Source organism: Juglans regia, chromosome 14 (genome assembly GCF_001411555.2).
Source record: "Juglans regia cultivar Chandler chromosome 14, Walnut 2.0, whole genome shotgun sequence".
Lineage (NCBI taxonomy): Eukaryota > Viridiplantae > Streptophyta > Magnoliopsida > Fagales > Juglandaceae > Juglans > Juglans regia.
In genome coordinates, this window is record NC_049914.1 from 26,232,619 (window position 1) to 26,256,572 (window position 23,954).

The following is a 23,954-nucleotide window of genomic DNA, read 5'->3' on the forward strand; positions in this document are numbered from 1 at the left end:
ATCTCGTACGATGAAAGACATTCCACCATCCAAACGCATAAAGTAGAATTTGTAAAAGCTCATCTGATTGAACTTAACTTATCTCAAGTATATTGCATAAAACAAATCGAGCACATTGACAAAATGCAACATGGCCTGAAAAGCAAGCCTAATCCTTCATATGGCAGAACCCACTTTCCCATAATTTTTCTCTTCTGAAACTCCATACCCACGTCGAACATTCATCTTACAGTGAGATAGGGGTGACCATTGAATCTTATTTTTCCAACTTGGCATGTATGTAATTTTGTTCTCGTTGTAAGGGTATACTTTTATTATTGAAATTTATAAATATTTACCAAGTACATATTGAATTTCTCAGAATTCTTTGAATCTTGGTATTTTATAAACTTTATTGGTTATACGAATTAAATATGTTTGGAATAAGCTAAGTTTGAGAATTTTAACATCCAAAACTCCAAATCATAATGGTAATACTGTATATGAGCAAGGCTTGGACATGTATGTAAATTTTCCGCTAGAAATAGGTGATAAGTTTTCGTTGTTGTAATGCGAAGATTAGAGTTCCAATTTTTTTTTTCCTTGGATCCACCCATAATTATTAGTATTGACTGATTTGAAATAATGAGTTTGGATTGCAATAAGAAAATATATTTAATCATTTCTATTTTATAATTAGAATGATATATATTATAATAAAATTTTGATTTTTGAGAATTATTGATTAATCTAAATCCCAAAAATGATTTGCTAATAGTTATGTGATTTTAATATTTTTTTGGATATTTAATTTATTAATTGCTATTAGTTAATAAAATATATTTATAAATAATACTCAATTATTACAAATACTATGCAATAATTGGTAGAATCCACAACTATCAAACCAAAAGTTAAAACCATCTTATTTCACTTCTAAGGTTAGGTTTGGATTAACACGTTTTTCTTAGTCTTCTATCTTCCTTCGGAGGCTGAGGTGGGGGGGACCACACAATATTCTAACGGAATTGTGGTGGGATGAGGGTGGGTACGTAGCAGAGAGGTGGTTTATGTAACAGTGAGGCTGAGAAGCACAGTGGGGACACGAAGGAGCAGATTTTGTTGGTTGCATTGGCACTGACGAAGCTGCTGAGAAAGTTTCAGGGGAGGGTGAGGAAGAGTTTTTTCCAGACTCATTGATGAATGACTTAGAAGAAAAATGGGAGAGGTTTTGCCTGACGGCGGAGGAGGGGGGAAGCTATAGTCATGGATGAACACGTTTTTCTTAGTCTTCTATCTTCCTTCGTAGTGGGAGGCGAGGTGAAATGGGACCACACAATATTCTAACGAAATTGTGGTGGGACGAGGGTGGGTACGTAGCAGAGAGGTGGTTTATGTAACAGTGAGGCTGAGGAGCATGGTGGGGACACGAAGGAGCAGATTTTGTTGGTTGCATTGGCACTGACGAAGCTGCTGAGAAAGTTTCAGGGGAGGGTGAGGAAGAGTTTTTTCCAGACTCAGTGATGAATGACTTAGAAGAAAAATGGGAGAGGTTTTGCCTGATGGCGGAGGAGGGGGAAGCTATAGTCATTGATGATGTTGTCAGTGAGGAAATCTTGTTCAAAGAAGACTACAACTTAGTAGGGAAGATATGCATGGAAAGAAGTATTGGTAGAGAGGTTCTTGAGGCTACGATGATGAAAGTTTGGAGAGTTAGCAAGCCTGCAAAGTTCGTTGATCTTGGTGGTAACATGTTTACTATAACATTTGCTAACCAAGCAGATAAGCAGCATGTTTGGAGTGGGAGGCCATGGATATTTGATTCACATCTGCTAGCCTTGAAGCTATTTGATGAATATACACCACCACAAAGATTGCGGTTTGGGCTGGAAAGGTTTTGGATCCAAATGCATAACATGCCTCTTGCATGTATGAATGAAGACCATGAAAAATAGATTGGGAAGACAATAGGAATAGTAGAAGAGGTAGATGTAAAGGACGATGAGAGTGGTTGGGGTAAATATTTAAGGGTTGTTATTAAAATATATCTCACTAAACCTCTGGTTAGAAGTAGAACAATTACCGTGAAAGGTGAAAAATTATGGATCCCTATAAGATATGAGAAGCTGCCTAGAATCTGCTTTGACTGTGGCTGTTTATTGCATGGCTCAAAAGGATGTGAAGGGAAAGAGGGAGAGAACGCACTGTAACGCCCGTCCTTGTGGTGGGACTTTTTATAAAAGATTTTAGAAAAGACGACGAAAATTACCGTTCGATTTAAAACTTTTTACTTGCATACCCAGGGTGCAAGACTCTACGTTTATAAAATAAAATGTACTTTGACAATAAAAGAAGTTTACAACGAAAAAATCAATTTTAATAATAAAAGGTCTCTCGTACAATTAAAACTCATGCCTAGACTTTCGTGCTCTTCTCCATGGGCCGTGTCCGTCCTGATGCATACTTCATTCAGTTCCTGCGGGGGGAGTGGCATACATAAAAACTAAAATGAGTCGATGACTCGTAAGCATTACTTCATACAGTTAAAATATAACAACATAAGTTTTCACTCATGCATTCATTATTCATACATACTATTACGTGCATGCATACGTGCTTATGTGCGTTCATTTGAAAACGTCATTGGATAAAGTTTTTCTTTTAAAATGTTTTCTTGTCGTAAAACGTTTCTCCCGTTAGTGCCTTCATTTCTTAAAGAGTCGTGCTTTTATGCATTTATGCATTCGTACATTCATGCATACATACATTCTTTCTTATTACTTTCATAGGCCAGTACACACTGTTACGCCCTGTGTGTTGAGGGTTAGCGGCCTTATGGCCAATGGATTCGCCCGGCCGTGAGTTGGAATCCCATTCCGTTAGGGTGCAGCACTGGGTGTACTACCAGTACTACTACCCGGCATTGCAATCTGCCCATTCATTCATTGGGTACCTATTTTCATTCATTCATATGGTCGTTACGTATTTTCATACATTTCATTCTTTCATTTCATTCTTTCATTCATGTTAGCTCTAAAGAGTTGGAGCTTCCATTCTTTTCTTATCTTTCATTTAATATGTCCTTTCATAAGAAAGCATTCATTTGCATCGAAAGCATCGCTTAAAACATGGGCTTAAACTTCGTCTTTCACGGCATCCATAAGCATCACCTTGAACGTCGTCTTTCACGACATCCACGAGCATCACCTCGTGGCATCCATGAAAGCGTCGGTTTGTAGGATCCATGAAAGCCTCAGTTCTTATGTCTTTCTTTGCTTTTCGTGAAAACATTCTTTTTTGTGAGAAAATGTCGTTTCATGAGAAAACATCGTTTCATGATCATAAAATATCAGTTCGTTGGTTTTCTTGGAAAATACGTACAATAGCTACATTGTATAGTCATTCATTCACATGCGTACATGTAATACTTTGGGTGCGTAAACAGGAGCTGCCAAGGAGGGGCTATACATACGTATACCTTTGAACACTTACATTTTCTTTTGTAAAGCATCTTTCATCTTTTCTTAAGGCATCGTAAAGAGAAAGCGTTTGTTTTCGTTTTCTTTTATTTTATAAAATTCTAGAAGGGTATGAACGTAACACTTACCTGGACTCCATGCTACTTTCATATCATGCAGTCCATTCATGTGCTTGTCAAATGGCAACCTACATGCATACACATAACCTTAACGTCATTCTCTATCTAATGCATAAGTAACTTAAACTAGAAATAGAACTATGCTTCACTTGGAATACTCTCCTTCTATCCCATGCTCATACGTGTCCCTTACTATGACAAGACCTTTGGGGACCCATTACGGTCACCACATCTTCCAATTCAAGGCCTTGCCTCGAGTGCTCATCTACTAAAGTGAACCCATGATTTACCTTAGGGTTAAGACACTTGGACCTTCGTCTTACTCTTCTCATTAACCACATTCCGACGCATGACTCAGACTGACCAAGTCAAGCATCCCATCCTTAGACAGTACACCCGTCATTATCTTCATGCATCTTAGCCCATACTAACCCTCATTCCCATCCATACAAGCCACAAGGCTCTAAGCCAACTCTGCGGCTTAAGCATCGTGTAACTACGTTTAGGACAGATTACCTATTACATATGGTGAATTCGCCTGGCACATGTGTCTAACCAGATTACACAAGTACCTTACCCCTTTATCACCTGAGACCAACATATAACATGTTGATCACCTGTTCATAGGGACATGGGTCATACTCCGATACCAACATTCTCTTAACCCGGCTAGCATGACTCTTCATGGTACCCGTCCCTTATGACAGTTCATCCCAACATTTAACACGACAAGACTCCATTCACTATTACGCCTTATTTCACGTCATATAGCTTGGGACTACACCCAAGCTACACCTTGACCTTGTCACGTCACCTGACATCCCACTACGTCATTTCTACGCCAACTTCTAACTCATCACGAGTACAGTTCCTCGCGTACTCCTGTCACATCGTGACATCTCGTCACGTTCCTGCTACACCATTTCTACACTAACTCCTCACCCATCATAAGCACGACTACCCGTGGTCGTGACACTTTGTGACATTCCCAAGTCATGCTTCCGCTGCGCACTCTTACACTTGTTCTGCTATTTCACGCATACTCCTAGCCATAAGTCCATCATGGTGACACTTGTCACCTCAGACTACAGGCTACGCCATAACTACTTCGGGACACTGTTCCACAGTTCCCGACACTACTCATCACGTTCCACGCCCATCAATCACACAACCATCCTTATCTCTGCGACACGCCACACGGAGTGTCGCTAGCTCGTGGAGTACACTTCACGTATACTCCATTTTCAGATGCTATGCCACATCACCACTATGGCGTATACGCCATATAGTGCATCAATCCACCACATGGAGTACATTCCGCATGTATTCCCTTCATACACACCACGCCACATCACCATTATGGCATAGCCACCATATGGTGCATCACTCTACCACATAGAGTACACTCCACGTGTACTCCCTTCATACACCATGCCACATCACCATTATGGCATACCCGCCATATGGTGCATCGCTCCACCATATGGAGTACACTCCACGTGTACTCCCTTCACACATACACAGAGTACACTCCACGTGTACTCCCTTCACACATACACAGAGTACACTCCACGTGTACTCTTTCCATTCCAAAATATGCTAGGAGGGTATATTTTATATATACTCTCCTTATCTCACACTACGCCACACACAGAGTACACTCAGCGGGAACTGTTCCCATTCCAGATGCCACGTTACCAATACAGCACATACTCTACAACCACACTACACAGCACAATCCATAACACTTCACAACACACTTCCCAACTACGCCCAACACTTCACAGTGCACTACAACGAACTACACAATACTAACAACATAGTCCACAACCTAATCAACTAATCAACATCTAACATAAATAACGAGGGATAGAGGGTTATACCATCGACGAGATAACTCGTGCGTTGCTCACTAATCGTCACAGCTGATGATGTTGGAAGGGTCGTATGTGGTGGCTAACTCACGTACGGTGACTGTTTGGGCATTTGGATAGCTAAGTGTGGTCTTGGAAGGGCTCGTGGTGGCCATGTGATGGTGGCAAGGAGCGTAAAACGGCGGATCTAGCCCTGTACAGTGGCTGTTAGCCACGTGCAGTGGTGGCTGTCCATCACGTGCAGTGGCTACCCACCACATAAAGTGGTGGTTTCGACCTAAGGTTCGGTTAAGGGAGGTCAGGGAGGCTGTTGGTGGTCTTCATGGCAGCTGGGGTGGCGGAGTACGGCTGAGCCGTGGGTTTCCAAAGGGAACCCGTGTGCCTCAAAGCATGGAAATAGGAGAGGAAGGCTTGGCTGGTCATGGTTGGCCATGGAGGAGCTGAGGGGGTGCTGGTGGAGCTCGTGGTGGCATTGGGGTGGTGCCACGGTGGCCTACGGCGGCGGATCAAGGTTGGAAAGGAGAGGGAGTCCTTGAGAGATTGAGAGGGCTTGAGAGAGGTGGAGGGCTTGGCTGACTTGGAGGAGCTCGGGGTGGAGCCATGGTGGCCCGGGGAGGCACTTGGTGGAGCTAGAACAGACACACGGCAGTGTTGGGGCCGTCGGTGGCCTTGAAGCTGTGCGAAACCCATAAATGTGTTTCGTGCGTGCGTGCGATGGAGGGGGAGAGGGAGTTTCCCATGGCTTGGGTTCCCTGGGAGGGGTTCACCGGTGAGAGGGAAGGCTGTTGGTGGCGGTGGTGGCACTGGAGGACGGCGCACGGAGGCGCAGCAACATCAAGCCCATTTGGGCTGTGCACTGCCGAGGGAGAGGAAGAGAGAGCGTGAGAGAGTGAGACCGGCGTGGGGAGGCTCACCGGCATGAGGTGGTGCCGGTGGAAGGGGCGGTGGGGCTCACCGATGCACGATGGCACCGGGCTGGGCAGTGGAGGAATCGGCTAGGGAGAGAAGCAGCGTATTGCATACGCTTGAGAGAGAGGGAGGAGAGAGAGAGAGAGAGAGAGAGAGAGAGAGAGAGAGAGAGAGCGAGGTAAAAGTGAGGGAGATGGAAGAGGGGTTGGGTGTTTAATCCAGTCCCTTCGTTTTGGGATCTACGCAACGATCTAACGATGGATCTCAAACACTTGTTTAAAAAATATAAACATTAACTTAATTAAAAGCACTTAGAAAAATTAAGGTAGAATATTATTTAAACTAACTTTAGTTTATAAAATAATATTCCTTCATCATTAATAAATGATGAAGTCTTATTTAATATATTTAAGAGAATAAAACTATTTAATTAATTAAAACTTTCAACATAATTTAAATCTCATAATATCTTAAAATAGTTGAAATCATTTTAATAATAATATTAAATAATTTCTGACAATTATAATATTTTTGGAGCTCTTCAATAATATTATAAGTGTCATATTTAAGATCAATTTTAATTCAATAACACTGAAAGTACTCCTTATAAATATTTCCAGCATATTTAAAACACTGGACGTGCCCTAGAAGTCACATGATATCTTTCGAAACACGCCATTGCGGTTCGGCATGCATGATGAGTCTCGCAGTCGCTAGATAGAAGGGCAGACAATTCACATAAATTCTGTCCTCAGGATTTGCTTACGTCACAAAGAAGGAACGTACATTAGAAAGAGAGAAGCGTACGTACGAAGGAAGAAGTGTACGTAAGAAGGAATGAGCGGGGTATTACACGCACAGCATGGGGTGTGGCTAAGGGCTGAAACAAAAATAGGGTCTAAGATGAAAAACAAAGAGGATGGGCTAGACAGAAAGATGAGAGTGGAAAGTGACTCTGCTTGTATGAATGAATGGGGAAGGGTAGCACAAAATGAGGAAGTAGGGGAGGGCACCAAGAAGCATTAGGGGAAGCAAAACAGTGACGAGGAGTGTAATGAAAGGGAGAGGACTATTAATGAAGATGGGGGAGAGGGGGAGAGTAGTGCAGGAGGAGGTAGGATTGATGAAGGCATGGTAATTAAGGGGATAGAAGGGAGAGGTGGAGGGATGATGGAGGCAAGTAGGGAAGGTATGACTTATGAGTTAGAGCAGGAAATGAACACATTTACAATTGGAAATGGCAGAAAAGAGAAAAAAGCTCAGGTAAGGGGAGGGTGGAAAAGAAGAGCTAGAGAGAAGGGAGAGGCTGTAGAAAAGTGTGGTGGGTGCATCACTCGAAAAAGAAGGAAAGATGAAGAGGAGAAGGGAGAGGCCGAGATGACAAAAAAAAAAAAAAAGGAAGGCTGAGCAGTGTTGAAGAGTTGGAGAATTCTCTACAAGTATTGGCGGAGGTTGGACAACAACCTCGCCAATCTCAATGAAAATATTAAGTTGGAGCTGCCGAGGGCTTGGGAACCCTCTGACAGTTCAAGACCTCTATCAAATGGTGGAGGAGAAGAGACCTGATATAGTTTTCTTAATGGAAACTAGACTAAGAGCTGAGAAGTGTAATGGTTTGAAGAAGAGGCTCAAGTGTGAATGATGTTTTGTGGTGGAACCATTGGGACGAAAATGTGGTTTACCTTTGTTATGGAGCAGTAAGGCCCAAGTAGAAGTGCTGAATTATACTCAAAGGCACATAAATGTATGGATAACAGATGTGGAAGATAACATGAGGTGGCTGCTGACTTGTTACTATGGCCATCCTGAAACTCATAAAAGGGCTAAAGCATGGAAATTACTTTCATCCCTAAGGCCAAGTGGTTCCCAAGGGTGGTGTGTGATAGGAGATTTCAATGAAATCTTAGCTCATGATGAGAAGGTGGGGGGTAGGCCTAGACAGGAGAAAAAAATGGAGAATTTCATAAAGGTACTGGAGAAGGGGACCTATCAGACTTAGGATGGAGATGAGGTAAGTTCACCTCAAGCAATAGACATGAGGATGCCACTTTCACTAAAGAGAGGCTAGACAAGGCAGTAGCATATTCAATTTGGGTTCAGTTCTTTAAGGATTGCTGGGTGGAGGTACTAATTGGCAGGAGTTCTGACCATAGGCCAATAACGTTGATTATGAACAAAGGGGGTAAGAACAAATGGAAGGGGAGTAAAGTCTTTAGATATGAAGCAACCTGGGTTAAAGAAGATGGCTATGAAGAAGTAATCCAAAGGGTCTGGTTGGAAAATGAGGAGAGGAAAAGGCATCTAAAAATTATAACCAACTTGCTGGAAAGATGCAGAGGAGCTCTCATGGGGTGGAGTGATCAGTTCAGGGTGGACAGAAGAAAGGAAATTGAGGAAAAAACTGAGGCCTTGAAGAGGTTATAAGATGATGAGAGTAGCCATAACTCAGCTGAAATAAATAAATTGCATAAGGAAGTTGGAGTATTGCTTAAAAAGGAGGATGTCAAATGGAAACAAAGAGCCAAAAGAAACTGGTATGCAATGGGGGACAGAAATACAAAGTACTTCCAAGCTTGTGCAAACCAGAGAAGGCATAAAACAACATCAACCAGATAGAGGATGTACAAGGGAGGACTTTCAAGGGTCATGAAGAGATTGATAGGGCATTCAGGAGTTATTTGGAGAATTTATTCTCTTCAACTCAGCCTAGTACAGAAGAGATGGAGGATTGTCTGAAACATATTGAACCTCGAGTATCAAGAGAAGTGAATGGCAAGCTTCTAAGGTCATTCTATAGATTGGAGATCGAGGAAGCCATTAAGAGCATGACCCCCTTGAAGTCACCAGGCCTCGATAGTTTTGGTGCTTGCTTCTATCAAAACCATTGGGAAACAGTGGGAGATGATGTGTGTGCAGCTGTACTTGATTATCTTAATGATAACATTCCATTCCAATATGTTAATTATACATATATTGCCCTAATCCCTAAGAAAAAAGAACCCAAAGCAGTCACTGAGTTTAGACCTATAAGCCTTTGTAATGTTTTCTATAAAATTGTGTCTAAAGTGCTAGTAAACAGATTTAAAGGTGTGTTGACAAAAATCTTTTCAGCCAATCAAAGTACCTTCATTCCTGGGAGAATTATCACTGATAACATCATGATAGCATATGAAGTCTTGCATACAATGAAGGTGGGAAAGAAGGGGAAGATAGGGAGAATGACCATCAAGCTTGATATGTCAAAAGCTTATGATATAATAGAATGAGTTTGTAAAAGCAGTTACGAAGAAACTTGGTTTCTATGACGAGTGGACAGATTTAGTTATGAAGTGTGTCACCTCAATCTCATACTCAGTGTTAATCAATGGCAAGCTAGGGTCTAATATTTTTCCTTCAAGAGGTTTGAAACAAGGGGATCCCTTATCCCTTTACTTATTTATAATGTGTGCTGAAGGTTTAAGCTCTTTGCTTAACAATTTAGATTTGAAGGGGAATATAAGAGGGGCTACAGTTGTGAGAGGGGGTCAAAGAGTAAATCACCCAATTTTTTAGATAATTGCATTTTGTTTGAGAGAGCTTATGTGGATGAATGGAGGAGACTGCAAAATTTGTTGTTAAGGTATGAAAGAGCATCAGGGCAATTTCTGAACAAGGAAAAAACAACAGTTTACTTCAGCTCAAATACTCCAATTGTTGACATAAATTTAATCCTAAGAGAATGGGGGTCTATAGTGCATGGTAGCTATGAAAACTACTGAGAGTTACCCACCATGGTTGGCAAATCAAAGTATAACACCTTTAGGTGTCTTAAGGAAAGAGTGTGGTAAAAAATTAACAATTGGAAGAATTGTTTCCTCTCGGGGGCAAGGATGGAGATTATGATCAAGGTTGTCTTACAAGCCATTCTCTCTTACACAATGATTGTTTCCAAGCTGCCCAAGAAACTTTGTAAGGAGATTAATATGATGCTTTCTAAATTATGGTGGGGCAATCAACAAAAAAACAATGGTTGTCAACTCCATCATCCTATTGTGTCCAATCCCCTATCTCAAAGCTGGATACTAATGCAAAAGTCAAGGATCTGATTGATGATGAGCAGAAGGAGTGGGATGAGAGGATTATCATATCATTTTTTAATGATGAGGAAGAAGCTAACCACATATGCAGTATCCCTAAAAGCGAAAGGCATGTGAAGGACAATCCTGTTTGGGGTGTCTCTAAAAAGGAATTTTCTCAATTAAGAGTGCATATTTTCTGGAAGAATCTAGGAAGAAGGCAGGGGGACTTCAAGGGAGGCTGAGATAGATAGCAGGTGGAAGAAAATATGGGATATGCAGATACTTGGAAAGGTACAAATTTTCATGTGGATGGCAGGGAACAACCTTCTTGCTACAAGGAGTAATCTGTTTGTTAAAAAAATAGTTGAAAACCCTTTATGCCCTATATGTTTGCAAGGTGAAGAGACAAAGATGTATGTTCTTTGGTATTGCCCTACTACTAATGATGTGTGGGCTGGGGCTCACAAACCAGTTCAGAAGTGGAGACTAAATGAAAATGATCTATTAAAGCTGTGAGAGGATTTGACAGGAAAGCTCAAAAAGTGTGAGTTAGAGGAAGCATCAGTCATCATGAAGGATTTGTGGATTAGAAGAAACATATTTATTTTTGAAAACAAGTTCCTTAGCCTGGGTAGTGTTATCGAATCAGCCAAAGAAAATTTAGAAAAACTCATTTCAACTGAGGATGGGGCAATGGAGTCAGGAAATGTAGAGAAAATATGGTTAGAAGAGGCACCAATTTTTATGACCTCTTGTTTACAAAAAGATAAGGAATGCATTGTGGACATTGTTCTATGAATGAATGAAAGGAGGTACTATTTTTTATTTAAAAAAAAAAAGTTGATCTTATCTCAATTCATCTAAATTTAACAATCTCACTATTATTTATAAACAATCCAAACTACCTAGTCGACCAGATGATATTTTTCACAAGAAAGAGAAAAGATATGTCAAATAAATTATAAAGATATTTTCTTACCTACAAATGAATAAATACACCAATGAGCTTATTCTTTTATAAATAAAAAAAGAATTACTTGTTAGATAATTTTACAGCGTGAAAAAGAATGGGCAAAAATGCCCAATAAAAAAATAACAAAAATCAAAAGGTCGTGGAGTTAGGACCGTACAAGCTCCTCGTACCGGCTACTCGGTGGCGGCTCCGACTAACCCCGACTCCGGAGTCTAAGATTCCGTCAAAGTCTTCCGCCGCCGCCTCATCCTCTCTCCCTCTCAACATCTGCAATATCCTCTTGGCTTTCTCTCTCGCCCTCTCGCTCCCCGTCTCCACTATCTCCCTCAACACCTCCCCTGCTCGCGCCTCCTTCGCCAGCCCCTTGAACCTCATGCCCCCCTGACTCAGCGCCCACAATGCCGCCACGCAGTTCTCCCGAGTCGCCTCCGACTCCACTTCTCCCTTTCTCAACAGCCCCACTAAGCATTCCACCGCATTCCCGTCCAGCATCGCCGACTTCCCCTCCGTGCACAACGCCAGATTGCATAAGATCAACAGCACCCTGCTTGCTGAGTTCGCCGCCCTCGTCATTGCCAACAGCGTCGGCACGGCTCCGAGCTTCACCAGCTTCACCCTGTTGCTCTGTATCAGGGTCGTATGGTACAGTGCCAGCGCCGAGTCTTGCCGAGTCCGCTCATTCTCGGACCTCAGCGAGTACATTAACGGCGCCAGAGCTCCCATCACTCCGATTGCCATCTGGTTCTCTTCCTCCAACGCTAAGCTGAAGAGTGCACCGGCCGCGTGCTCCTGGGATTCACTGACTCCGCCTCGCAATACATCGATTAGGTGCGGGACGAATCCTGACCTCACGATCTGGACCTTGTTTCGCTTCGCGAGAGATAGATTCACCAACAAAGCGATGGCGTTGGTCTGTACGGTGGCATATTTGGACGAGATCAACGGTCGGATGGCGGAGAGAATCCGAGTATTACAGAGAGAAACCCTGAGATCCTCTCTGATCCTTGTGAGATTTCTTAGTGAAACCACAGCTTCTTCTTGCTCGAACACCTGGGGACTCATCAGCTTCGCGAGGTATTGTTCCTCTTCGGGAGTCGAAGAATCAGGGTTTAGAGTTTGGCTTTCGTTTTCCACGATTTCGGATGAAGAACAAGGGGACGAGAAGCACGCAGGCCGAGTTGTGAGAGGCAAAGGAGTGGCCGGACTCGCCGCGATGGTGACCGGCTCTTCCGACGATGTCGAGTAGAAGTGGTTGACTCGGTGACCCAACTCGGTCGCCGCGTGAGAGAAAATAACCGGCGGTTTATCCGCCACGCCCTTGAGCAACTCCCTCTCCGAAACCCCAAACTCGGAACCCGAATGCCCATCCTCAGCCATAGCCGCGCGTACAATCCGCTCCACGGAGCGATAATCCGGCGCGCGAGGGAGCTCCGTACCCGAACTCTGGCACCAGTTGAGGATGGTGGATCTGATGGCCAAATTCTGGATCACTGTGGTGAAATCAGGTCGAGACCCGTCTTCGAGCATCGGTGAGTACCCAATATCCCGGCAGACTTGTACGGAAACGCGCTCGAAGGTTTGACCGGAAGAAACGACGACGGGGTCGAACATGAGGGACCCGGAAACGGGGCAGATGAAATCCTTGCTGGGCTGTTTGGGATCCATCTTGGAGTTGGAGCTTGGGCGGTGAAACGAGATCTTCCACTTGTGTTTACCATTGCCAACCATCGATCGGGTCTATCTCTCTAGTTCCCTGTCTCTCTGAAATTCTCGAAGTTCTTCCTTTTTTTTGACTTTTAGGTCTTTTGAATATTAATAAATATTTTGGGTATGGAGATGGAAAAAAGGGAAGGAGAAATTCAGGGAAGAGAGCGTCTGGTGGCGGAGTGAGAGAGGAGGAGGAAGCATGTTGATGTTGGTGAACGATGGGCTTTGAAGTGTTGATGTTGGTGAACGATGGGCTTTGAAGGTTTCGAGTTGAGGACAGAGATGGACTGAGTCTTGAGTTGAGACAGAGGGTTGGCAACTTGGGATACTTTGCCAGCTGTTAATCTTTGTTCTTTCGGGGATCATTATTACACGTCAACAAGTCTGAAGTTTGACTTTTCATTTTGCAGTTTGACCAGTCAATAACCCTACAGTCTACTGAACTCCGAATCTTCTACCCATTTATTAATTCTTTTTAATGAGAAAATATACTCTAATTTGAGACAGTAAAGTACATTAGTATAAATATATATTTTACAAACTTATATACTTACGTTGACATCAAACGATGACTTCCTTACAAATTATGAAATATGACTTTCCTTACAAATTATATACAAATTAGTCATGCTTTTTGCTGTATTTTTTAAATTCTATTATTAAATCGTTGAATAGAGCACACTTGACGTATTTATATGATATAATTTAATTTAAAAGATAAATTTTAATATTTAAATTTTATCATTTAAATAACGTAAATGATGTACTAATTAGAAAATATAAGAATTATTTTTTATCACCTTCTATATATTTAAACTCGGGATCTATTACCTTCCAGCAAATTCAAGAAGGATGAGAGATTTAAGATGTATGTATATTCAATTGACACAACTCTTCTAAAATTTGTCTATCCTATTATTAGTACGAGAATGCAAAATTCATCCATCTCTTACGTCAACACCTCTTAACATCATGATTAGTTTTAATTTTTCTATTTTGATTTGCTCGAATGAGAATGGATTAGACGGAGTTTTTGACTTTTGATCGCCACCCCAAATGGAAAAAATAAAAACCATAGAAGCTCCTTCATATATTGCCGAGCAATTTGGACTTTTATGCCTCTTGTGCGTATTGGGAGGGCTTTCTGTACAGTAGTTCATTGAATTTTGGGTGGTTGTATCTCTTCTTTACTTTGTATATGTTCATCTTTTGTAATGTTATTAATCTTGCCTAAAAGATAACGTTTGTCTACTTCAAAACCATAAAAAATACTAAATAATCTCGGGAAAACACAAAAATGTCAATGTTGTTTAATGTTTTAAACTTGCAAATGGGACATTGGGGTCCATGAAATTATTCCTGTCCTCTTCTGCTTATTTATGTATTCCTCTCCCATTTGAGCTTCGAATAACGTGGACACTTTGGCTTGCATACCGAAGTACCTAAAATAGCGGCTAGGAATAGAATGTTCAATGTGAATTCCACCTTTTTTTTTCTTGAATTTCCCAACCTTATTGCATCAAGACCAATACATGGGTACATGGGTGTATTTTATTGCAATTCTCCAATCTAAATATGTTTTGTAATTTGGAAAAAGAGTGTTGCATCTATAAATAGATTTTATAAAAATAAATTTAAAAATTGATGTGCTTTAAAATTTGACATATTATATCAAATCAAGTCAATTTATAAATTTACTTTTGTGAAATTTTTTCATGACTAAAACATTTCTCTTTAATGTTATGGTAATTAAAGAAAAAATTTTCCTAGTCCAATAACCTCAAGAAGTAATTTATACTTACAAATTTGAACGTTAAGCATGAAAAGAACACATGATTCATCCAACCCATTGGTGTTTCCTAACCTTTTTTTTTTTTTGAAGATAACAGATTCCATTTCGACAATATTCAGTTCAAAGCTTTTCTTTCAAAACAATATTAAAAATAGAGAAAGGATCTTCCTCAATCCAAATCTACTCTTCCTCGGACCTCCATTGTAAGCCCAAGCTTTCCTAATTTTGCCAAAATGAAAAGTTTATTGGAATGAGTTAGGAGGTGCTATCGGCTTGGCTTTTATCAGGTTCATATTGAGATAGACTCTCAACTTCTAGTCAACATGATTACTAGGGATATTTGTAATATTTGATATCTTGAGCATTTTTGGGATGAGATCCAAGCTTGTCTTCTTTGCATGGACTATAAAATTACTCATATCTTTCGCGAAGGTAATGTTGTGGTTGATTTTCTTGCTAAGCAGGGTGCTAGGCATTTAAATACGAACTGGATTGATGATAGAGATACTTTATCTAGTCAGTTAAGAGGCCTTCTTCGTATATACATAATTGATTTTTCTTATTTGAGGTTATAAAAAATGAGGTACTTGGTTTTTACTTCTCGTTTCTTTGTTATTTTCTTATATATGTGATCTGTCCCTTTTCTTGCAGGTTGGTTTCTTAGGGTTGTTTTTACTATTTGATTTGTAATTTTTAAGCTTTCTTAGTTTGTGGTTGGGTCTTTTGGTTTTTGATACCTGAGTTTTGGTATTTATGTTTATTGGGATATCGTTCTCTTCTTAAAAAAAAAAAAGCCCAATCTTCCCCAACTGATGTGCTATTGAATTCCCTTCTCGATGAATAAATTGAATCTTCCAACAAGGCCAACTCCTCATCTTCCACCTTATCTCATCAATAATATGACCATAGCTAGTCTTCCTCCACCTTATTGATATCCTTAATAATGGATCTTGCATCACCTTCAAAAATAGCCTTTGGAAAACCCATATCTACACAAACATCCAGAGCTCTCCACAAAGCAATACATCCAGCTATGGTTGGATGAGAAACATGTCTCCTACTTTCCCAAAGAGCCAACAAAATCTTACCTTTAGGATCTCTAATTATCACTCCAATACCCATCTTGTCTGACTCCCAATTTACTTTAATATAATTTTCTAGAGGCTTCCTCCATCTTATTTTAAAAAATAACCAAATTCCTTTTGTTCCACAACCTTCTCATAGTTAGTGTAGAGAATCAAGTTATGATTATTGAAATCAAGGACGAAGATCAGGAACTTGATCAACCCGTGAATACAGCAACTGAAGTCCCAAGGGATCACAACAAGCAATCGTGATATTGAGATCCTCCGAGAATGCAGCAACATAAGCCAAGTATAGAGCAACCGCAAATGTAGCTGCGGAACACACTTGGCTCAAATCAATACTAAATGAACCTGGTCTGCCACTGAAGCATAGTCTAGTTTTATGGTGTGATAATATTGGCGCTACCTACTTCACATCCAATCCTATATTCCATGCAAGAACTAAACACATCAAAATAGACTTTCACTTTGTTCGAGATCAAGTTTGCAACAAAGAACTCGTCGTTCAATTTATCTCCAACAAAGATCAACTGGCCGATGCACGTACCAAACCAATGTCGTCAATCAAATTCAGACAAGTTCAAATCAATTTGAACGTCCGTGAGCTACCCTCTAGATTGAGGGGGCGTGTAGAGAATCAAGTTATGATTACTGAAACCAAGGATGAAGATCAGGAACTTGATTTGCCTGTGAATACAGCAATTGAAGTCCCAAGAGATCACAACAAGCAATTGTGACATTGAGATCCTCCGAGAATGCAGCAACAGAATTTCCAACAGATCACAGTAACATATCTGGAGCCTAAAATTGAGGAAGATAAGATCCCATGATCTTATCAAATTATCTTGTACAGCTGTTACTAGTTTGAATGTATATTTTCGTTAGAATTCATGTGTACTTGTAAGGCTATATAACCAGTACGTATATTGAATAAAATTATAACGAAAAGTATTATTCTCAACTTCCTCTGTTTTGAAGTTTCTTATAGTTAGCAATCCATTCTAATTCATCTTGTTGCAGACTTGTAATCAGTTTTGCCCACAGCCGCAGAAAATCTACTTCAATTGTCGACCACTTTTGAATTGGACTACAGTCAACTGTCCATACATCATTTGCAGCTGAACATCCCCATAAAACATGCATTAACACATTCCTCATATCTATGACAGATCTGACATGAAGGATCATCGTTCACTCTCCTCAGAAACAGATTTTTCCTGGTAGGTATAGGATTATTTCCTACCTTTCACAAAAAGTTCTTGACCACCCCAGGAACTTGTGAGGCCCATAACCTTTTACATCCTGGGTCTTCCTGATTGCTTGAAAAGTTTCTCTCTTCATTGCTTTCCTCCCAAGTATATTCCAGATGCTAAGCACTTTTGACAGTGAATATACCCTGTTTTTTTAATAACCCCATATTTATTTATCTTCTGGCCCTACTTAGAGCATTAGCATTAGATTCATCATTTTTATCTTTAAAATTTGATAAAAAGTACATATTTTTTATAAATCTAAAACCTCTCTATCCATAACCCCACATTGAATTAACCATTAGATTCATCAAAATAATAATATAATATTATTTCGTTAATAATAATATTTTTAATTTATTTTTTTCATATTTGACAATTACACTAACTATATGTTAATTAATAATTTAATTTAATATTTAAATTATTATTTCCTAACTTAAATATATTGTGGCTCAAAATTGGGAAACAATAATTTAAATAAATAAAATAATGGTTCTAGAGTGTGAATAGTGAGTCTTCAAATTTGAAGATGAAGATGAATGTACTGTAGCTAAAAGCTTGACATTTGAGCATATGGTGAATCCAATGCCAGGATTTTAAAACTAAAATCATCAAATTTTGAAGATTGGACTCATTTGATGAGTCCAATACTAGTGCTCTTATAGGGATACAATAAAAAGACTTTGTAGTACTAATGGTACTGGTATTCTTCATGGTGTATTCAACGTCCCAAAAGCCTACCACTCCCTTTTTTAATGACAAGAAGTCCACAGGTTGCACGTATTTGCCAAGGTCTCGGGTGAATCCCGTCAAAATTAAAAATTAAATAAAATATTATTTTTTAATATTATTATTATTTTAAAATATTTTTAAAAAGTTAAATTATTTATTATATTTTATGTAAAAATTTAAAAAAATAATAAAATAAAATAAAATAAATTGAGATAAAATGAAATCATTTCTATATTCAAACATGATGAAGATGGCTCAACAAGGACAAGTCAATCTTTCTGTTATCCAATTACTCTATCAATTATTGTAATATCTGTCAATTACTTATCACATATGAAGAAAAAAATTCCTGTATTTGACAATAAAACATTTCCTTCTAATCATAAATTTTTTTATTCCAACTTGATTTGGAAATTAAAAAATATGCTAACAAAATTCGTGATCTGATCCCAATCGAATATGTATGCAAAATATTTAAAATATATTCTGGATATATTTTTCCTTTGTTTTGTTTTTATTTATCATATTGTAGTAGATCATTCACTTGCTATATATATAATGCCAGTGTTGTGCATGTAGACAAGCACGTTCTTTTAAACATTTTTGGAAAATGAGAGGCTGCTGTATTGCTTCAAATGATATTTTATTTATGAGTTATTCTATTATTAAGTCGATGTGTATAGTATACTATATATATCACTTAAATGATAAGATTTAAAATTTAAAATTTATTTTTTAAATTAAATTATGTCACGTAAAATGGTATTTGGTGTAAAAGTTTTAAAATAACTAGTAAAGCAATGCGTCCCTACTTAAATATTGTAAACAACATAGTCTGAAAGATGATATATCTCTTTGTCCAAAGGAAACTGCAAGATAATCTGCCTCTATATATAAGCTGTCTCATTCATTGAAATTGTCCATACAAGCAAATTCAATGACCTCAAATATTACGTGTGCAGGCTTACATATGCCTGAAATTGAGAAATAGTCTAGCTGTTGCAAATTACGTGGGATAGCAACTGTTGTTTACTAAATTAATAAGATTTGTCACATTCCTTTATAAACATAACATCCTCTGTTAGTTATTGTTAAATTGATGTAGATTATATGAAGTCATATCAATTTATAGATATATATATATATATATATAAATGTTCCACTTGTTTTCCTCAATTAATACAATTAACAGCTGCACGCTTTTCCAAATAAGAAAAATATCTCATAATTCCAATACTATCATCATCAGTTTTAAAATTTATTGCAAAACCTATTAATATTAACTTTTACGGATTGTTAAATATTATAATCAGTTAAGATTCAACAGTTTATATTATCCCCTGCAACCTAGTTGTGCCAATTTTTATACGTAGCAAGATGGAAGTGAAACACGATACCATGAGAGTTGGATATGAGTGTAGTATATATTATATAATATATGAAAATGATGGATGTAGGAGATTTGGAGTAGGGATTGCACACGAACGATCTACGAGGAAAATGAGACAATGCGTTTCACACAAACCCACTATTCGGATTCCTATTTGGATTCCCTCCTCCATCTCCCCCCCACCATTCTCCTCCATCTTTGAAACTTCCCAAGACCTTATATGCGTTTTTCAAACCTAACCTTCGCATCTACATCCTCCATTCTCATTGTCCTCCATCTCCGAAGTGCTGCCAAGACCAGAGATGGGTTTTTGAATATTGCGGAAACGTTCAACGACCACAAACTCCCCTTTTTATCGATCCCACTTAGGTACTCTCTCTCTCTCTCTCTCAGGTTGATTCCGTTTTGTTTTTGACTGAAGGGGTCAAAGTTAATTCAAGTTGGGTTTGGATTATGAGCAATTTTTCCTAAATTATGAGCTGCCTTGTTTGCCTATTTCTGTTCAATTGATGGTGGAACCAGCAATAGTACATGAAACAAAGTATCGTAAATAATAAAACTCTTTCGGTTTCTGTCATAGTTTTGGCTTCAAATATGCCAACTTGTTGTCTGGAAAGAAGTATGAGCAAATCACGTGCTTGGAGAAAGTATGGCACTTGTGACTTGGAAACCAATATTTGTGATGCTTATAATTATTGATTGCAAACCAATGTTTAATAAAAAAGAAATAAGAATTATGTATATTAATGGAGTGAACCTCAAGAAAGTGTTACTTCTGAAAACAGAGGTTGGCAAACCAATCTCATGATCTCATCTCATAACACATGTGGGTAATTTTTTTATGTTTGATTGCAGGATAGTGGTGGCAATGCAATTCATGTGCGCAAGAGAATAGCAAATCTAGATTTTATGATTTGATACTCGACAACAACTCAGATAATGTCATATTTTCCTAAATCACCTAGATAAAAATACAAGAACAAATGAACTACATGGATGACAAGCGTTGCCCATATTGTTGTATCACATGGATAGTCTTTTTCTACCCAGTTAAAATTGAACCATTAACATCATGTCAGAACAGTTTTCTTAATTAGATGCAAAACCTGAGGTTTTCGACAACATAAAAGTTTTGTACAATTACATGCACCCAAAAGATCACTCCATGGGAATAATGTGACACACACAGTGTCCCAAAACTTGTATGATCACTCTATGGGAATAATGTGCAACCAAAATTTGGAGGAAATGAACCTACTTACCATAGACGATGACAACGACTAGTGGAGAAGGTGAAGTGTTCAAAGTTACCAGAGATGATGCCGATGCAGACGGCTGGCGGAGGTAGAGGTTCTATTTGAAAAATCTGGGTTGCAGTTTTTGAGATGAACGTGAATGAGGGAGAAGAACATGAATGGCAAGGAAATGGGTTACAGTTCTTCTACGAGCAGGGAACGATGAATGCCTCTGGTCGTGTTTTGTGCCTTTTAGCCTTCCCAGTTCCGTTCGTGTTGGGCAATTGGTCATCTTTCGTTTTCTTTTCTTTTTTTTATTTCTTTAGTTGTAGTTGACTTAGAATTGGAAACTCGTTCGTGCACAATGCCTGCGCTAAGTTCCTTGCCCATAGAAGAACTGTATAATATAACTCTTTAAGTGGTTGAACCAGCACTTATATCTTGGGCCCCAATTTCTATAATTCACAATTTCTCCCTATTTTTCATCAAAATTTTATGTATATAGAAATTGGTCCCCCCTAAAAAATTATAAACCTTATGTATTCTCTAGAATTTTCTAAACTTTGTATATACCTAGAAATGTCTCTCTAATTTTTTCTTATATAGCTCAAGATTTTATTTAATTTCTATTTATCATGTATTAATTATGATGTGGTCCCTTCAAAATTAATTTCTTTGCCCCTAAAAATTCTTTCAATTTGAGGGGTAAATTCTAAAAAAGCTTTAAAACAAAAATTAAATTTATGAGAATAATGAACTTATTAATGTGGACCCCAAAATTCTTGATTATACAATATTAAGTTTCTAAGTATAGAACTAGGGGTGTACATAAACCGGTTGGACCGACCGCCAACGACGTAGACCAACCACCGCCGGATTTAGGAACCAGCTGAAACTGACAGAGAACCGGTCGGCTGGCGGTAGCAAATCAACAAAATTGACGTCGGCTGGTTCGGTCTACGGTTCAGGCCTGGTCTAAACCGAAGAACTGATCGACATATATAAGTATATTTGTTTTATATATTTCTAATACAAAACGACGTCGTTTCACATGAAACGACGTCGTTTTGTTCTTAACCCATTGCATCCCCCCCTCCCCCCAGTTTCTCCTTCCTTCCTTTCTTTCATTGCAGCTGTTCTCACTTCTCACCCAGACTCCCTTTCCCTCTCCCCAGACCTCATGGCTCTTACTGACTAACTTTCAGACTCTTCTCCCTTGTCATCGACGACCCTCACGGCCCACAGCCTGCTTTCCTCTCTCGTTGTTGACGACCCACATGGCCCACATCCCCACTGTAAGTTTTATAATTTCCTTTGTATTTCATCTTTGCTGGATTCCATTTCTTTGTTAGTTGTTAATTTCTCTGAGGAATTTTTTGGTAGGAAGAGGAAATGCCGAAATGAGCTTATGCCGAAAGGAATTTCTCTGTCTTTGCCCTTACTTTGAGTCTGTTTTTGCCCTTGCAGTGTATCTTTGTTTTAGCCTTGCTTAGTAAAAATATTGTGATTTGTGTCATGTGTGATGAGCAATGCTTATAGTAAAAATATTGTGGTTCATTGGTTTATGCCGAAATGGTTTACGCCAAAATGAGCTTACTGGTTTACTGGTTTACAGTAAAACTTGTATATTTGGTGTTGTTATTAAATCCCATATATTGTGTTTTTGCCCTTGGTTACAGTTTTTGCTTCATGAAATTTATGTAAAAACACCACATTTAGGAAATATGAGTGAACTAAACTTAGATCAGAGTCTTAGACTTGTGATGTTTGCTATGTTGCAAACTAGCTGCTGTGTAATACTAATCACTGTTTTGTTTTATAATGTACGTGACAACGTGTAACATTTATGTTTTGTTTTATAAATTAGATGGATTCTTCGTTATCTCCGATTGATGTTGATGCATCAAGTTCAATCATTAACTTGGGAGATGATTTGAGGGAGACCCAGTCATCAAAACCCCCTAGTGCCTCTACTAGTACTACTTGTCCATTACCTAAGAAACGAAAAGGGAATGATCCATTGATTGTTAGATATGTACATTCATCTCCCGTAAGATTAGACAAGTTTAAGAGATGTGCAGAAAAAGAAAAAATTGATTGTAAAAAAATATTGTGTCTTGATATACAAACATAATGAAACTCAACTTATATGATGTTGGAGACGGCTGAAAAGTTTGAGAAGGTTTTCAGGCGAATGGAGAGTGAGGATTATAATTATCTCTCTTACTTTGATGATGACCTTGGGTCTGGGCACATGGGACCTCCTAAAGCTAGAGAGTGGGAGACAGTGTAGGTTTTTGTTAAGTTTTTGAAAATGTTTTATGATGCCACTAATATATTTTCTGGGTCTTTATATGTGACAGCCAATACCAATTTTCTGGAGATTTGTAGTCTCCAAAATGAGTTGATGTAGTTAAGCGAGAGTCCTAATAGTTGTTTGAGGAATATGACCATAAATATGAGAACAAAATGTGATAAGTATTGGAGGTCATTAGACAGGCTGAACGTGTTCATGTTAATTGCAGTTGTGCTTGATTCACGAAGTAAGTGTAAATTAGGACTTCTTACTTTCCACCTGAGGAAAGTTCATGATGAGTTTCATGCTGAGGAGTTGGTGTCGAGAGTGAAACATGTATTGAGAGATTTGTATGCGGGATATAATGCGGAAGTCAGTTTACCCAAGAACATGAACCCCTTCCCCTTCCGACATCTAGAACCATGAATGATGGTAATGGCAATCATGAAACCAAATAGTTGTATGAGAGGTATAAAAGATTTTCCGCCATGAGATCTAATATTGCCAAAACAGAAGTGGGTCGATATTTATTAGATGGTTATGAGGCACTCTCCACATTGTTTGACTTGGTGGAAAATTAATGAGGCTAATTATCTTACACTCGTGAGGATTGTATGAGACTTATTGGCCATGCTTGTTTCCATGGTTGCGACTGAGTCAGCATTTAGTAAGGGAGGTTGTGTGCTTGATTCTTTTCGGAGTTCATTGGCTCCGAAAACTATTGAGGCACTTATTTGTACTCAAAATTGGTTAAGGCATCCAACAACAACCATTGATATCTGGGAGGCTATGGATAATGTGGAGAGTTTCATAGTAGAATTAGGTAATATTTTATTTGTTGTCATTGTAATTTAATTTTAGTATTTTTTATAATCCAAATTCACTAACATTTGATATTTTATTCTTATTATTAATATTTATTAATGTTTGTATATAGAGTTTGGCACACAATCAAACGTGACAACTATTGAAGATTGAAGGTTGAAGACTTGAAGTTGAAGTAGCAAATATGAAGATCATTCCCAATTTGTTGTCATTTAATTATGTTATATTTTTTAGTTGCATTTTACTAT

At 38.8% G+C, this 23,954-nt stretch overlaps 1 protein-coding gene across 1 annotated transcript; it reads right to left on the bottom strand.

Moving 5' to 3' along the window:
- Window positions 1–11,404: 11,404 nt before the first annotated feature.
- LOC109000299 (U-box domain-containing protein 38-like) lies at window positions 11,405–13,415 on the bottom strand. The gene has a single exon (XM_018977132.2). The coding sequence runs from the start codon at window positions 13,117–13,119 to the stop codon at window positions 11,521–11,523; it is 1,599 nt and encodes a 532-aa protein (XP_018832677.2). The 5' UTR covers window positions 13,120–13,415; the 3' UTR covers window positions 11,405–11,520.
- Window positions 13,416–23,954: the final 10,539 nt, after the last annotated feature.

Coding starts and splice junctions, on each gene's coding strand:
- LOC109000299 (XM_018977132.2), bottom strand. CDS start 13,119: ATGGTTGGCAATGGTAAACACAAGTGGAAGATCTCGTTTCACCGCCCA.